The sequence below is a fragment of the Salvelinus alpinus genome, chromosome 20, assembly GCF_045679555.1.
Source record: "Salvelinus alpinus chromosome 20, SLU_Salpinus.1, whole genome shotgun sequence".
Taxonomy (NCBI): Eukaryota; Metazoa; Chordata; class Actinopteri; order Salmoniformes; family Salmonidae; genus Salvelinus; species Salvelinus alpinus.
In genome coordinates this window covers 15,201,190-15,218,537 of record NC_092105.1, presented here as the reverse complement: position 1 = coordinate 15,218,537, position 17,348 = coordinate 15,201,190, and the positions used below count along the sequence as shown (strand labels likewise).

At 43.5% G+C, this 17,348-nt stretch overlaps 2 protein-coding genes across 2 annotated transcripts in view; both read left to right on the top strand.

The window, feature by feature from the left end:
* Positions 1–7,999, top strand: part of LOC139547076 (G-protein coupled receptor 35-like) — a 35,587-nt gene extending 27,588 nt beyond the window's left edge. Inside the window, exon 4 of the mRNA XM_071356135.1 lies at positions 7,964–7,999. Within this exon, the coding sequence (XP_071212236.1) occupies positions 7,964–7,999 (36 nt within the window). The remainder of the gene's footprint in view (positions 1–7,963) is intronic.
* A 6,562-nt stretch (positions 8,000–14,561) lies between these two features.
* On the top strand, positions 14,562–15,961 carry LOC139547075 (uncharacterized). Its single transcript, XM_071356134.1, has 2 exons — positions 14,562–14,567; positions 15,083–15,961. The coding sequence occupies exons 1-2, from the start codon at positions 14,562–14,564 to the stop codon at positions 15,959–15,961; spliced, it is 885 nt and encodes a 294-aa protein (XP_071212235.1).
* The last annotated feature ends 1,387 nt before the right edge of the window (positions 15,962–17,348 follow it).

Genomic DNA, 17,348 nt, shown 5'->3' with positions numbered 1-17,348 from the left:
TTGGCAACCCATCCCTTATGGGACACAAACAAACATTACAATAATTCACTGTGATAATTCAGTGATAATTATTCCGGTGTTCTGTGCAGTGCAGACTGCACAAAGAGTGAAAAATAAATCAATACCTAATAGTAATAAGGTTATCCAAGTAATAATTACATCCCGAGAGCAGTAAAATGAATAATAAAAGTCTGGCACAAAGAGAAGATTCAAGAAGATACACACAATCTATATACATACGTGCCATTTCCTATATAGGAGCTAAATATTTGTATAATTTAATTACACGTCGCCCTTTTTCTTTTATTCCAGGCTTGATCTAAAAAAATCCGCTAAAGGAAATACACAATGGACAAAAAAACATTTCAGTTTCTCCTCATAAAGCCAGGGTATATCTGGTGGGCTTTCTGGAACAAGGACAAACGTATATCGTGCTATAAAGGGCAATAGAGGATCCAATGAATTTCATTCTCTATTTTTTCGAGGTCACAATAGATACATTTAATTGTTTTTTTATTCATTTATTTGCACCGAAGAGAACAAGTGATAACCAACAATACAGAAAAAATGTGAAGGTGTGGTTTTGCAGCCCAAGGGTTTATATGAAAACCACACCAAATAAATACAAAAATAAAAACATAATGTTGATCAGGCTGACCCCCAGTCTTTACTTGAAGTTATTGAGGGATGATGATGTTTTGGCATTGTGAAGATAATAATTTCAGAGTATGGCACCTCTGTATCTGATAGAGCAGTGGTTCCCAAAGTTTTTACAGTCCCGTACCCCTTCAAACATTCAACCTCCAGCTGTACCCCTTCAAACATTCAACCTCCAGCCGTACCCCTTCAAACATTCAACCTCCAGCTGTACCCCCTCTAGCACCAGGGTCGGCGCACTCTAAAATGTTGTTTTTTTGCCATCATTGTAAGCCTGCCACACACACACTATACGATACATTTATTAAACATAAGAATGAGTGTGAGTTTTTGTCACAACCCGGCTCGTGGGAAGTGACAAAGAGCTCTTATAGGACCAGGGCACAAATAATAATAATCAATAATTTTGCTCTTTATTAAGCCATCATACATATAAAACTTTATTTGTTCATTGAAAATTGTGGATAACTCACCACAGGTTAATGAGAAGGGTGTGCTTGAAAGGATGCACATAACTCTGCAATGTTTTGTTGTATTGGAGTGAGTTTCAGTCTTAAATCATTTCCCACATACAGTCTGTGCCTGTATTTAGTTTTCATGCTAGTGAGGGCCGAGAATACACTCTCAGATAGGTACTAGGTTGCAAAGGGCATCAGTGTCTTAACAGCGTGATTTACCAAGGCAGGATACTCTGAGCGCAGCCCAATCCAGAAATCTGGCAGTGGCTTCTGATTAAATTCAATTTTCACAGAACCGCTTGTTGCAATTTCGATGAGGCTCTCTTGTTCAGATTTCAGTAAGTGGACTGGAGGCAGGGCATGAAAGGGATAATGAATCCAGTTGTTTGTGTCATCCGTTTTGCGCATCCAACTCACTCAGGTGGTTCGGTATATCACATTTGACATTGTCCGTAAGCTTGATGGAAAGACCTGTGTGTTGTCCTTGTTATTGCAGACAGAGAAGAGCTCCAACTTCTTAATCATACCCTCAATTTTGTTCCTCACATTGAATATAGTTGCGGAGAGTCCCTGTAGTCCTAGATTCAGATCATTTCAGGTGAGAAAAAACGTCACCCAGACAGGCCAATCGTGTGAGAAACTCGTCGTCTTGCAAGTGGTCAGACAAGTGAAAATTATGGTCAGTAAAGAAAACTTTAAGCTCAGCTCTCAATTAAAAAAAACGTGCCAATACTTTGCCCCTTGATAACCAGCGCACTTCTGTATGTTGTAAAACGTTACATGGTCGCTGCCCATATCACTGCATAGTGCAGAAAATACACGAGAGTTCAGGGGCCTTGCTTTAAACAAAGTGAACCATTTTCACTGTAGTGTCCAAAACGTCTTTCAAGCTGTCAGGCATTCCCTTGGCAACAAGAGCCTTTCGGTGGATGCTGCAGTGTACCCAAGTGGCGTCGGGAGCAACTGCTTGCACGCGCGTTACCACTCCACTATGTCTCCCTGTCATGGCTTTTGCGTCATCAGTACAGATACCAACACAACTTGACCACCAAAGTCAATTTGTTGTCACAAAGCTGTCCCGTACTTTAAAAATATCCTCTCCTGTTGTCCTGGTTTCCAGTGGTTTGCAGAAGAGGACATCTTCCTTAATTGACCACCCATAAACGTAACGGACATATACCAGGAGCTGTGCCAGGCCCGCCAAGTCTGTTGATTCATCCAGCTGTAACACATAGAATTCACTGGCTTGTATGCGAAGCAGTAATTGTTTCAAAACATCTTCCATGTCAGTGATGCGTTGTGAAACTGTTGTTTTATGAAGGCATTATCTGAATTACTGATGCTAGCATTGGATGTGCTCGTGGAAGCAGAACAACTTGTGTCATGAACAGGTGCAGGTGTAGCACTGCTGGTAGTAGCAGTACTACCAGTAGAGCTGGTATGTGTCTCTATGGACGCGGGCCTTACTTTTTTTATCCTGTCATTCATATTTCGAGCAAACGTAATGAGAAGCAGCTACGTTTGGCTACATACGGACCGTTAGTGGAATTCCCGCAAGAGAGTAACGGTTAATGTGATTGGATGTTAATTATTTGACTAGGCTTCCTGTATTTGACATTGTGCTGTTATTTCGCTGAACACTAGATGGTTACATTTTATTTTTGGCAGTGAAATGAGGCGACTCAGGAGAGAAAAAAACCTCATCCAAATGTATAGCCCCGTTGGAAAATATAAATGGACTGTTTGAAAATGTGAATCACATTTTTATTTGCCGTACCCCCGACGGCATTGCGCTTGGGAATACATGTGATAGAGAATTGACTATGTGAGGTGCGGATAGTGGGGAGTGTGAAAGTTATCGCAGTGTCTTGTGTTATATAGATGGATTTCAGAATTAACCTGGAAGAATCCATTAAAGGGTTTAGATAAACTGTCTGGGAGCTATGAGTATTTGTAGATGAAAGTGCATAATTGGTGTACATTAATGTCGTAAATAGACAAGATATTGAGTTTCTTAAAACAAAGGTGCAGATGGAGCCAGGTAACTAGAGGAGGTGGCTAGTCTTCTAATTTATTTTGTATGATGAGTAATTTGTGTGGATAGGAGGCATATAAGTTAACTGACCCTCTCTGCCCATTCATCGCCATTTTACCTGCTGTTGTTGTCTTAGCTGATTAGCTGTTGTTGTCTTACCCATTGTTGTCTTAGCTAGCTATCCCAATCAACACCTGTGATTGCTTTATGCCTCACTTTATGTCTCTCTCTTATGTCAATATGCCTTGTATACTGTTGTTTAGGATAGTTATCATTGTTTTAGTTTACTGTGGAGCCCCTAGTCCCACTCAACATGCCTCAGATACCTCTTTTGTCCAACCTCCCACACATGCGGAGACCTCATACAGCATAACTAGTGCGTCCAGAGATGCAACCTCTCTTATCGTCACTCAATGCCTAGGTTTACCTCCACTGTACCCGCACCCTACCATACCCGTCTGTACATTATGCCCTGAATCTATCCTACCATGCCCAGAAATCTGCTCCTTTTATTCTCTGTCCCCAACACACTAGACAACCAGTTTTGATAGCCTTTAGCCGTACCCTCATCCTACTCCTCCTCTGTTCCTCAGGTGATATAGAGGTTAACCCAGGCCCTGTGTGTCCCCAGGCCCTCTCATTTGTTGACTTCTGTAACTGTAAAAGCCTTGGTTTCATGCATGTTAACATCAGAAGCCTCCTCCCTAAGTTTGTTTTACTCACTGCTTTAGCACACTCCGCCAACCCTGATGATAGAACTGCCAAATGGGGAGGAGTTGCAATCTACTGCAGAGATAGTCTGCAAAGTTCTGTCATTCTTTCCAGGTCTATGCCCAAACAGTTCGAGCTTCTAATTTAAAAATGTATCTCTCCAGAAATAAGTCTCTCACAGTTGCCGCCTGTTATAGACTCCCCCTCACCTCCTAGCTGTGCCCTGGACACCATATGTGAATTGATTGCCCCCCATCTATCTTCAGAGTTTGTTCTGTAATGTGACCTAAACTGGGATATGCTTAACACCCCGGCAGTCCTACAATCTAAGGTAGATGCCCCCAATCTCACACAAATGATCAAGGAACCCACCAGGTACAACCCTAAATCCGTAAACATGGGCACCCTCATAGATATTATCCTGACCAACCTGCCATCCAAATACACCTCTGCTGTTTTCAATCAGGATCTCAGCGATCACTGCCTCATTGCCTGCATCCGCTATGTGTCCGCGGTCAAATGACCACCCCTCATCACTGTCAAATGCTCCCTAAAACATTTCTGCGAGCAGGCCTTTCTAATCGACCTGGCCCGGGTATCCTGGAAGGATATTTACCTCATCCCGTCAGTAGAGGATGCGTGGTCGTTCTTTAAAAGTAATTCCCTCACTATCTTAAATAAGCATGCTCTCGTTCTCAATAAAAAACATTTTTAAGGAACGACCAGACCTGACTGACCTCGACCAGCACAAAAACATCCTGTGGCAAACTGCACTAGCATCGAATAGTCCCCGCGATATGCAACTTTTCAGGGAAGTCAGGAACCAATACACGCAGTCAGTTAGGAAAGCAAAGGCTAGCTTTTTCAAACACAAATTTACATCCTGTAGCTCTAACTCCAAAAAGTTTTGGGACACTGTAAAGTCCATGGAGAATAAGAGCACCTCCTCCCAGCTGCCCACTGCACTGAGGCTAGGTAACACTGTCACCACCGATAAATCCACGATAATTGAGTAATTCAAGAAGCATTTCTCTACGGCTGGCCATGCTTTCTTCCTGGCTACCCCAAACCCAGCCAACTGCTCCGCATCCCCTGCAGCTACTTGCCCTGCAGCTACTTGCCCAAGCCTCTCCAGCTTCTCCTTCACCCAAATCCATATATCAAATCAATCAAATCAAATGTATTTATATAGCCCTTCTTAAATGTTATCCCATGAAAGTGAGAGGTCCTCTCTTACAAATAATTGAAAATGTTTATGAACAAAAATGGACACTACGACTACTGTTCTACAGTGGTGAACAGCATTATAAGGAGACGTGTCATAAAGCACGGTTGTCTCTTCAGTCAACCATGTTTCTGAAAGGGTAACAATGGAACATTCATGAGTGAGAGACGACAGATAATGAACGAAGTGGTCATGATTTTTAGGAACACTGCGATTGTTGAAATGAAAGGTATAGAAAAAATAAGCTTGTCTTGGAATTAGATAAAGTGATATAGAGGTTGTTCAATTTCTTAACATTATAGTAATCACAAGTGATAGACTCATCTCTGGTTAATTTCAGGAAATATGAATCTGGATCAACACAATCATTATATTTATCGGTCGCTTCGTTAATATCTAATGGGTTAAAGACCATGCTATCAGTGTTGGTATCCTTGGCTTCGTTAATATCTAATGGGTTAACGACCATGCTATCAGTGTTGGTATCCTTGGCTTCGTTAATATCTAATGGGTTAAAGACCATGCTATCAGTGTTGGTATCCTTGGCTTCGTTATTAATATCTAATGGGTTAAAGACCATGCTATCAGTGTTGGTATCCTTGGCTTCGTTAATATCTAATGGGTTAAAGACCATGCTATCAGTGTTGGTATCCTTGGCTTCGTTAATATCTAATGGGTTAAAGACCATGCTATCAGTGTTGGTATCCTTGGCTTCGTTAATATCTAATGGGTTAAAGACCATGCTATCAGTGTTGGTATCCTTGGCTTCGTTAATACCTAATGGGTTAAAGACCATGCTATCAGTGTTGGTATCCTTGGCTTCGTTAATATCTAATGGGTTAAAGACCAAGTTATCAGTGTTGGTATCCTTGGCTTCGTTATTAATATCTAATGGGTTAAAGACCATGTTATCAGTGTTGGTATCCTTGGCTTCGTTAATATCTAATGGGTTAAAGACCATGCTATCAGTGTTGGTATCCTTGGCTTCGTTAATATCTAATGGGTTAAAGACCATGCTATCAGTGTTGGTATCCTTGGCTTCGTTAATATCTAATGGGTTAAAGACCTTGTTATCAGTGTTGGTATCCTTGGCTTTGTTAATATCTAATGGGTTGAAGACCATGTTACAAGGGATGATATCCTGCTCAACTAACACACAGTGGGAATCATCCAGAGAGTGTGACAGAAACATAGAAGTACATGTCTCACATGTCCAATACAACATACATTTGTGTTAGTTTTATCAATAGGGGTGCACTTCCTGTGGAATGCACATTGACACAGTCCACATAACACCACTGAAGACTTCAGAGGATTATGGCATTTAGAGCAATGTGTGTTTTAGGTCATGAGGTAAGGTGAAACACATGAACAAAGTAGAGTATATATATTCGTGTGTCAAATCAGTCGATTATAGCGGAGTCACTTCCCATAAGCCTAGGAGAGGGGAGGGGTGAATGACCAGCTGATCATATTTCAGGTATGCAATGTAGATCTTGGCCGTCCATCGGGGAAGAAAGTGCCATTCCTTTTCATCCTCTCCAAATTTCAGTCTTTACTTCTTCAATTCCATGAGATTAAAATGTTATTGTGCCTCGATTGGTTTTCGACGTAGTCTCCTTTTGGAAAATTGCTCCTCCAAACTGTGTTTAAATTCAATTACATCCTTAAAAAGATGATCAACCCTTTTGTTGGTAGAATCCATGTTAGAGTTGCAGGAAGGACTTAAAGTTATTTTCCTGCAGATCTATTATATCTTTATATACTTATTTTTGTTGATCGAGTAGTTAATGATGTAGTGCTTGGTACGCATTCCTCTTCCGCACTGCGCATCTGTAATATTAGCTAATATTAGCCATGCTACACGCTTAAAAAAGTGTATTTTTTGGCCATGCAACAAGATTGTTGTGAGCTAAAATGAGTTCGCAAACACAACCCACACCCCGCCTCCCGAAAACAAGCTCCGCCAGTGAAATGGCAAACACACAAAAGCAACACACACATGCACCAGTACGATAAACAGAAAGCGGGGGAATTGCGCACTGTATGGATCCTGGCTGCACTTTACTTAACGAGCGGGAGATTGCCAATGTTAGTACTGTGGATACAAGCAGTATTCAGGGCAGTAAGCCAAAACACGGTCAAAGATGCTTGGGAGAGATAGTGGTAGGAGCATTCGCTTACCCGCGGAACGAGCAGGGTGAACGCGCAGAGTCCCTCCGGCGTGGCTGATTTACATAGTCTTTCATTTCATAATTAGACCATTTCATTACGCAGGGGCAATATCCCTGATCTTACCTGTGCACATAGTGATCTCCTGCTTCTAGGTAGGTTATAAATAATATCTCTCACACACGAATTCACCATAAATCAAACAAAAGGTTCTCAATTTGGGTTTATGATTAATCTCCACCCATTTCTTTCCATATTGCATCATCCGTTGTTTTTTAATAAAACTGTCTCCTTTAATTTGGTTTTCGTACTGCTGTTCACAGTCAGACTGTTGGAAAAGGTCAGACATTTCAGTTGCCCAGGCTCCTCCTATGGAGAGATTCCATTGAAAAACGTTTCTGGCTATTCTGGCAATAGGCATATCCAACAGTCTATTCCAAAGTCTCACCATACACGCCTTCCATTTCACCTCACAGGGTTCCCAGCCCATGTCCCCAGTTATTGCCAGTATAGGTGCAAACTTGTGGATACCAAAAAAATATCGCACTGCTCTGTTATGGACATGTTCGTTTTTGAGATACCTCTTAGCACCCCACAGTCCTGCTGAATAGTCCAGAACAGGACAGACGCCTGTCTGATACAGTTGGGAATATGTAGCATCACTAATATCTCTGAGTGTTTCTGTTGTTCCTGTAACTCCCCCAGGAGCTCTACATCCTGAGTCGGCCAGGGCAGATATAACAAATAGAAAGGGCATGTGTTCATTACAAATTGCTAGTATACTCAATCATTTCTTCACCAAAACAAAACTGAAAAACACTTCTCTTAGTACCTGAGTTCTTTTGCACCAATTTACTGGACATAATAATATTTCATGCAGGTCTTGTTCAGCTTCTGCCGTCAAAATAATATAATCAGCATATAAGAGGATGCTTAGCATTTCATCATCATATCTTACTCCAATATTTAACAGTTTCATTTACTTGGACTATTGACCCTTTTTTCACTAACTGTGCTGCAACTGTTTAATATCTATCCTGTTGCCTAGTAAACTTTATCCCTACCTATATGTACATATCTACCTCAATTACTTCGTACCCTGGCACATCGACTCTGTACTGGTACCCTGTGTATATAGTCAAGTTATTTCTTGCAGTGCAGGTTAGATTGAATGGAGTCCTGAGTGCCTCCCCGGTCTCCATGTGTCCTAGCATGAATGTCATCTTCAAACAGTCTTTTATGTGAGTGGCCAACTCTTCACCAGCCAGAGAATAGAGTAAGCAGGCGATTCATTCCCCGGCCGACCAAATAGGAGTCTAATTAATGTAGGGCTAGGAGCTGCTTTTGAAACAACAGGGCCGCAGAATGAAAGGGATGCCCGTTGTTTTATTCTGACGAGACAGTGGCCTTTATCTAGTGATAATACATAATGTTATCAGCATCAGAACTGTCCTGCTGTAATCAAAAGGTCATACAACCTGGTCGTAACAGCATCTACTTGAAAGCTAAAAAAAACCATTGGATCTCTAAAGAATGGGCTGGATGAAAGAGAACTGAATTGATGAGGTTTGGTGTGTGTGTGTGGGGGGGTGGGCGGGGGTAATGGGAATGGGTGGTTGTGGGTATTAGAACATACAAAAGACACCATGAATAAAGTAATGGTAAGACAAGGTAGAGAAAGGGGAGGAGGAGGGAGAGAGAGATATGAGGAGGGGGTTAAGGATGAAGGACATAGTAGAGTTTTTTTCAGGGTAGATATCTCCCTCTTGCACAGCGATACTGACTTTGAGTTTGCCTCTGTCTATTTGAACTGGAATAATTAGATGCATCGTTTAATTAACAAGAAAGAAATTAATCAAATTCACAATTTCATTACTGGTGATACATTAAAAGTTTGTCTGTGTGATGATTTTAATTGGTCCTTACCCAACGATGTTGAGAGCTGAATACATATTTGGGGAATTAGATATAAAATATGAAACATTTAGCTGAAGAGCTCTAAACAATTTTCTTCTTAGAATTTGACCCTTGGTCAGATATTTGTTCTTCACTCTAGTGGCTAGGTTTTGGATTAGAGTAGGGGAATCCTATGTAAGGGCAGCAACTTTAATGAACGTAAAGCATGACAGTCCAGCATATTGCACTCTGTTGGGCATCTGTGCATTAGCTCTGGTAATGACTTAAATGGTGGATCAGCTATGGCTCGTTTGATAGAGAGAGAGAGAGAATGGGGTGGGGGCATGTAGTCTAATTAGGGAATGACTTAGAAACAGGTCCCCGTGACCCCATCATATTAGCCTTATCTTGTCTGGCTATTAGTGTTTTCTCCTGGCCACTCCACCAGACTGGTACAGGGCTGTAAGACTATGTTGTCCCCAATCAATACCTACAGGGTCTTTATCATTAAGACCAGTTATCAGAGCCAATCATTTATTAGTGGTCTAATACTGCTGTTGATATGCCTCAACCACAAATCAATGGAAAAAGATAAGCACTGATGAAATTAGACGGTGCCCATTTTCTCCCATTCATTTAGTAATGAGGCATATAGCTGGATCTACACAATAGAGGTGGACACTCAACATTACACCATTCTCCAGGTTCAATAAAGTCTGAAAACGTACATTTTTGGAGTGAACTCTCATTTAATCCCGCGATGACATTAATGCCTTGTAGCAGTCCATGGTCTGATAGCAACACTATTTCGGAGTACAGTAGTCAAATGTTAATCCATCCAAAGTTTTAGAGTCATCCTCCATGTACATAAAGGAAAATAAAAAACCTCTATAGTAAGTTTCTCTCTTCATCAAGACGTGATCAAACGCAAAGACAGCCTAGACTCTAAATAAAACATTAATGCCATTCTAACAAACTATAGTTTTGGCAGGTCGGTTAGGACATCTACTTTGTGCATGACACAAGTCATTTTTCCAACAATTGTTTACAGACAGATTATTTCACTTTTAATTCACTGTATCACAATTCCAGTGGGTCAGAACTTTACATACACTAAGTTGACTGTGCCTTTAAACAGCTTGGAAAAATCCAGAAAATGATGTCATGGCTTTAGAAGCTTCTGATAGGCTAATTGATATAATTTGAGTCAATTGGAGGTGTACCTGTGGATGTATTTCAAGGCCTACCTTCAAACTCAGTGACTCTTTGCTTGACATCATGGGAAAATCAAAAGAAATCAGCCAAGAGCTCTGAATAAAAAATGTAGACCTCCACAAGTCTGGTTCATTCTTGGGAGCAAATTCTAAACGCCTGAAGGTACCACGTTCATCTGTACAAACAATAGTATGCAAGTACAAACACCATGGGACCACGCAGCTGTCATACCGCTCAGGAAGGAGACGCGTTCTGTTTCCTAGAGATGAACGTACTTTGGTGCAAAAAGTGCAAATCAATCCCAGAACAACAGTAAAGGACCTTGTGAAGATGCTGGAGGAAACCGGTACAAAAGTATCTATATCCACAGTAAAACAAGTCTTATATCGACATAACCTGAAAACCCGCTCAGCAAGGAAGAAGCCACTGCTCCAAAACCGCCATAAAAAAGCCAGACTACGGTTTGAAACTGCACATGGGGACAAAGATTGTACTTTTTGGAGAAATGTCCTCTGGTCTGATGAAACAAAAATAGAACTGTTTGGCCATAATAACCATCGTTATGTTTGGAGGAAAAAGGGGGAGGCTTGCAAGCTGAAGAACACCAATCCAACCGTGAAGCACGGGGGTGGCATCATCATGTTGTGGGGGTGCTTTTCTGCAGGAGGGACTGGTGCACTTCACAAAATAGATGGCATCATGAGGTACGAAAATTATGTGGATATATTGAAGCAACATCTCAAGACATCAGTCAGGAAGTTAAAGCTTGGTCGCAAATGGGTCTTCCAAATGTACAATGACCCCAAGCATACTTCCAAAGTTGTGGCAAAATGGCTTAAGGACAACAAATTCAAGGTATTGGAGTGGCCATCACAAAGCCCTGACCATAATCCTATAGAAAATTTGTGGGCAGAACTGAAAAAGCGTTTGCGAGCAAGGAGGCCTACAAACCTTACTCAGTTATACCAGCTCTGTCAGGAGGAATGGGCCAAAATTCACCCAACTTATTGTGGGAAGCTTGTGGAAGGCTACCTGAAACGTTTGACTCAAGTTAAACAATTTAAAGGCAATGCTACCAAATACTTATTGAGTGTATGTAAACCTCTGACCCCCTGGGAATGTGATGAAAGAAATAAAAGCTGAAATAAATCATTCTCTCTACTATTATTCTGACATTTCACATTCTTAAAATAAAGTGGTGATCCTAACTGGCATAAGACAGGGAATTGTTACAAGGATTAAATGTCAGGAATTGTGAAAAACTTAGTTTAAATGTATTTGGCTAAGGTGTATGTAAACCTCTGACTTCAACTGTATATGTACCCCCACACACACTGGGACAGTAGACAGGGGGTTCAAAAACGTCCTCCTTACCCCTTCATCTGAGAGCTCAGCTGGGCTGTCTGCATGGAGTCGTAGTGGGGATATAGCTCTTAACCCTTCATCTGAGAGCTCAGCTGGGCTGTCTGCATGGAGTCGTAGTGGGGATATAGCTCTTAACCCTTCATCTGAGAGCTCAGCTGGGCTGTCTGCATGGAGTCGTAGCGGGTATATAGCTCTTACCCCTTCATCTGAGAGCTCAGCTGGGCTGTCTGCATGGAGTCGTAGCGGGGATATAGCTCTTAACCCTTCATCTGAGAGCTCAGCTGGGCTGTCTGCATGGAGTCGTAGTGGGGATATAGCTCTTACCCCTTCATCTGAGAGCTCAGCTGGGCTGTCTGCATGGAGTCGTAGTGGGGATATAGCTCTTACCCCTTCATCTGAGAGCTCAGCTGGGCTGTCTGCATGGAGTCGTAGTGGGGATATAGCTCTTAACCCTTCATCTGAGAGCTCAGCTGGGCTGTCTGCATGGAGTCGTAGTGGGGATATAGCTCTTAACCCTTCATCTGAGAGCTCAGCTGGGCTGTCTGCATGGAGTCGTAGTGGGGATATAGCTCTTACCCCTTCATCTGAGAGCTCAGCTGGGCTGTCTGCATGGAGTCGTAGCGGGTATATAGCTCTTACCCCTTCATCTGAGAGCTCAGCTGGGCTGTCTGCATGGAGTCGTAGCGGGGATATAGCTCTTAACCCTTCATCTGAGAGCTCAGCAGGGCTGTCTGCATGGAGTCGTAGTGGGGATATAGCTCTGTGATGGATGACTCAGGAGTTCTCACTGTTTTCCCCAGGGACAATCCTGGGAGGGAGGGAGGGAGGGGTTACTGCCTGCAACCAGTCCACTATGAGGCAGTCTTGGATGTCAGTCACCTACTGTACAGAGAACAGTTGGATACATAGTGAAGTGTAATGCTGTTTAACAGGCACGATAATGAGCTGGAGTCTCTGTTAATTAAGAGTGCTTTGTAATGCGACGTAAATAGAAAGAGGAGTAGGGAGAGAAAAGGAGAGTGTAATCTTTATTTAACTAGGCAAGTCAGTTAAGAACAAATTATTATTCTCCAGACAACGCTGGGCCAATTGTACATCGTCCTATGAGACTGCCAATCACAGCCAGTTGTGATACAGCCTGGATTTGAACCAGGGTACATACATCTATTAGACCTATTATATTGACTATATTGAGCAGTACAGAGCAATCATGCCACAAATAAAAATGAAAATGACATTTTATTTGCAACATGCTTTGTAAACAGATGTAGACTAACAGTGAAGAGCTTACTTACGGGCCCTTCCCAACAATGCAGAGAGACAGAAAAAAAGAAAAGAAAGGGCACACAAGGAATAAATTCACAATGAGTAAGGATAACTTGGCTATATACACGAGGTACCAGTACCGAGTCCATGATAACTTGGCTATATACACGAGGTACCAGTACAGAGTCCAGGATAACTTGGCTATATACACGAGGTACCAGTACAGAGTCCAGGATAACTTGGCTATATACACGAGGTACCAGTACAGAGTCCATGATAACTTGGCTATATACACGAGGTACCAGTACCGAGTCCATGATAACTTGGCTATATACACGAGGTACCAGTACCGAGTCCAGGATAACTTGGCTATATACACGAGGTACCAGTACCGAGTCCATGATAACTTGGCTATATACACGAGGTACCAGTACCGAGTCCATGATAACTTGGCTATATACACGAGGTACCAGTACAGAGTCCATGATAACTTGGCTATATACACGAGGTACCAGTACCGAGTCCATGATAACTTGGCTATATACACGAGGTACCAGTACCGAGTCCATGATAACTTGGCTATATACACGAGGTATCAGTACCGAGTCCATGATAACTTGGCTATATACACGAGGTACCAGTACCGAGTCCATGATAACTTGGCGGTATACACAAGGTCCCAGTACCGAGTCCATGATAACTTGGCTATATACACAAGGTACCTGTACCGAGTCGATGTGTAAGGGTACGAGGTAATTGATGTAGATATGTAGATATTTAATAAGCAGTAGCAGCAGTGTATGTGATGAGTTAAAAGAGTTAGTGCAAAGTGGGGTCATTGCAGATAGTCTGGGTATCTATTTGGTTAACTATTTAACTAACTATTTACAGTCTTATGGCTTGGAGGTAGAAGCTGTTCCCGGTCCTGTTGATTCCAGACTTCGGTATTGCTTGCCGTGCGGTAACAGAGAGCACGGTCTATGACTTGGGTGGCTGGAGTATTTAACCATTTTTATTGATCTGCATTGAGTTAGCCACACTCCCTATAGGCCTACGAAGTTCTCTGTAATGTGTTTTTCTGTGAAGATGCTTTCTTGGCTCTACATATGACAGTTTCTCCAGAATTTGGCACTTATTCAACTCTCCCTAATTGAAGAATGACCTGGCTTTCTTTTCACTATGAACTTTCCTCACAGCTTGTCAATACAATGAAAGAAAGAGTATTGGTCTACTTTTAATAATGGAAATGCTGACGACTACAGAAATCCAGAGAGCTCCTCTGGACTCCCATTGCTCTGTGATAAAGACTGAGCTTGTTCCTCTGGCTCCAAGACTAGTCATGTGGATAATTGCCTCTCGCTGCTATGGGACGGAGAACGCACCCGTGTGAATATAAAGGAGAGGCCTTTTTAATAAGAAACACTGTCCAAACAATACAGCTCCATTCTGTTGTTATATCCGTGGTCGCAGGGAAGCTCCAGACATTACAGAGTGGGGCTGGGGATGATGAGGAAGGTGTGGTCTATGTTCTACCCAACAAGATAGCAATGACCCTAGGAGCATGAAGGTGAGAGAATGAAGAGAGAGGAACGAGAGAGAGAGAGAGAGAGAGAGAGAGAGAGAGAGAGAGAGAGAGAGAACAAGAGACAGACAGAGAGAGACAGAGAGAGACAGAGAGACAGACAGAGAGAGAGAGAGAGAGAGAGAGAGAGACAGACAGAGAGAGAAAGGGATAAATAGAGAGAGACTAAGTGGGGCTAACGGCTAAGTGGTCACAGTAAATGTCCCATCGGTAGAATACAAAGAAAGGACTCGAAGGAGAGAGAGATATAACAGGCAGAGAGTTAATGTCAATGTGGCATTGCTCTGTGAGGCAGAGGAGGACAGCAGCTCTGCTCTTATTGATCATCCCAAAGCCAAGGTCAGAATTAGCCACACACCTCGGAGACTGAACCCTACTGTCCCCTGCCACCTTGGCCTTGGCCTGAAGGCAGCAATCTGACCGTTGACCCCTAGCATCTGACTCCTGACCCCTATGGTTCTCCCATATGTGACCTTTGCCGGGTGGTATTTTGGCTTCAGTTGCATCACCCCCTCTCCGTCTTCCATCCCCAACACAGCCCCACCTCCCCCCTCTCCGTCTTCCATCCCCAACACAGCCCCACCTCCCCCCTCCCCCCTCCCCCCTCTCTGTCTTCCGTCCCCAAGACAGCCCCACCTCCCCCCTCTCCATCTTCCGTCCCCAAGACAGCCCCACCTCCCCCCTCTCCATCTTCCATCCCCAACACAGCCCCACCTCCCCCCTCTCCATCTTCCATCCTCACCCCCACCTCCCCCTCTCCATCTTCCATCCTCACCCCCACCTCCCCCCCTCTCCGTCTTACATCCTCACCCCAGCCCCACCCTCCACCTCCCCCCTCTCCGTCTTCCATCCTCACCCCAGCCCACCCTCCACCTCCCCCTCTCCGTCTTCCATCCTCACCCCAGCCCAACCTCCCACCTCCCCCCTCTCCGTCTTCCATCCTCACCCCAGCCCACCCTCCACCTCCCCCTCTCCGTCTTCCATCCTCACCCCAGCCCAACCTCCCACCTTCCCCCTCTCCGTCTTCCATCCTCACCCCAGCCCACCCTCCACCTCCCCCCTCTCCGTCTTCCATCCTCACCCCAGCCCCACCCTCCACCTCCCCCCTCTCCGTCTTCCATCCTCACCCCAGCCCACCTCCCACCTCCCCCTCTCCGTCTTACATCCTCACCCCAGCCCCACCCTCCACCTCCCCCCTCTCCGTCTTCCATCCTCACCCCAGCCCCACCTCTCCGTCTTCCATCCTCACCCCAGCCCCACCTCCCCCCTCTCTGTCTTCCATCCCCAACAGGACTTCAGAGAAACATGCTATCCCTAGGCTTGAGTTCTGCATCGTAGCATGCACTTATATTTACAGACATAGAGAGGGAGAAAGGTAGAGACGGAGTAACAGGGAGAGGTGTAGGGAGAGTAAGAACGTGGCATATTGTAACGGTCTTGAGAGGGAGTCATAGGCTGCTGGGTAGTATTGATCTAGTGATTTAATTATGAACATGCACAACACACACACACACACACACACACACACACACACACACACACACACACACACACACACACACACACACACACACACACACACACACACACACACACACACACACACACACACACACACACACACACACACACACACACACACACACACACACACACACACACACAGGATGTAGTGGATGATGGATCACAGTATTAGGCAGCTCTGACAGTTCTGCTCCCCATATTGCTGTAAAGGATCAAGTGCTGCTCAACACTTCATTCTGCATAGTATTAGTATAGGTAATCACAGACAGACAGACAGACAGACAGACAGACAGACAGACAGACAGACAGACAGACAGACAGACAGACAGACAGACAGACAGACAGACAGACAGACAGACAGACAGAAAGACAGATTCACTTACTTTGTTTAGAAATCACAGTTCCAATACTTCTACAATACTTCTACACTATTGCATCATGGGACATAGCTCCATGTCCTATCAGATGGCTGCCAGATGTCCATTTATGACTGTTTCAAATCTCCATCTCATTTCCAGGCTTTGCATATTTCCAGATCTGACTGCCTTTCAAGTATGGTAGAAAATCTCCCCTAATGTTTTTACATGAGGTAACTAAACATGCCATTCTCTCGAAATTCTTGGGAAAAGGCTTTCTGTATTGCGTGACATAAATTTGAAGATATACATTTATTTCCCCATCCATGGAAATGTATGGATATTAGTGCATTAGGGATGTGGCCAGGGAACAGGATTATACATGCAATGTCATTACAATAATCCCATTTAACCACATCAATGTCCTCTCTACTATTGGTGATCGGACGCAAGTCCAGACATGATCTATAGGTCTTCAGACAAGGTCAAAGGAGAGAGGTCGTGGTCACTGTGTGTGTGTGTAGGTGTGTGTGTGTGTGTAGACAGGGTCTTTAATGCTGAATCAGGATCGAAACGAAAATGTACCCCCGTCCCCCCCAAACATCAATAACATCCTTTCAACAGATAATTCCTTTTTTTTCTTCTGCAGACCACCTGAGCCTACCATAAACCAAGAAGGGAAAATGTTAAGAGATTCTCCAGTACTTTTGTACACTTTTTAGCCAGTAGTTCTGAAAGTAGAGCTCACGAGCCAAATGTGGTCCCCGAAAATTGCGTACTACGTCACATACTGTACCAAGTCATTGCTCTCTCTCTCGCTCTGCTGTTTGTGCATCTTGCTAGCTGTCACTCAAATTGGAAAGGGACGAAGCTCATTGTCTAGAAC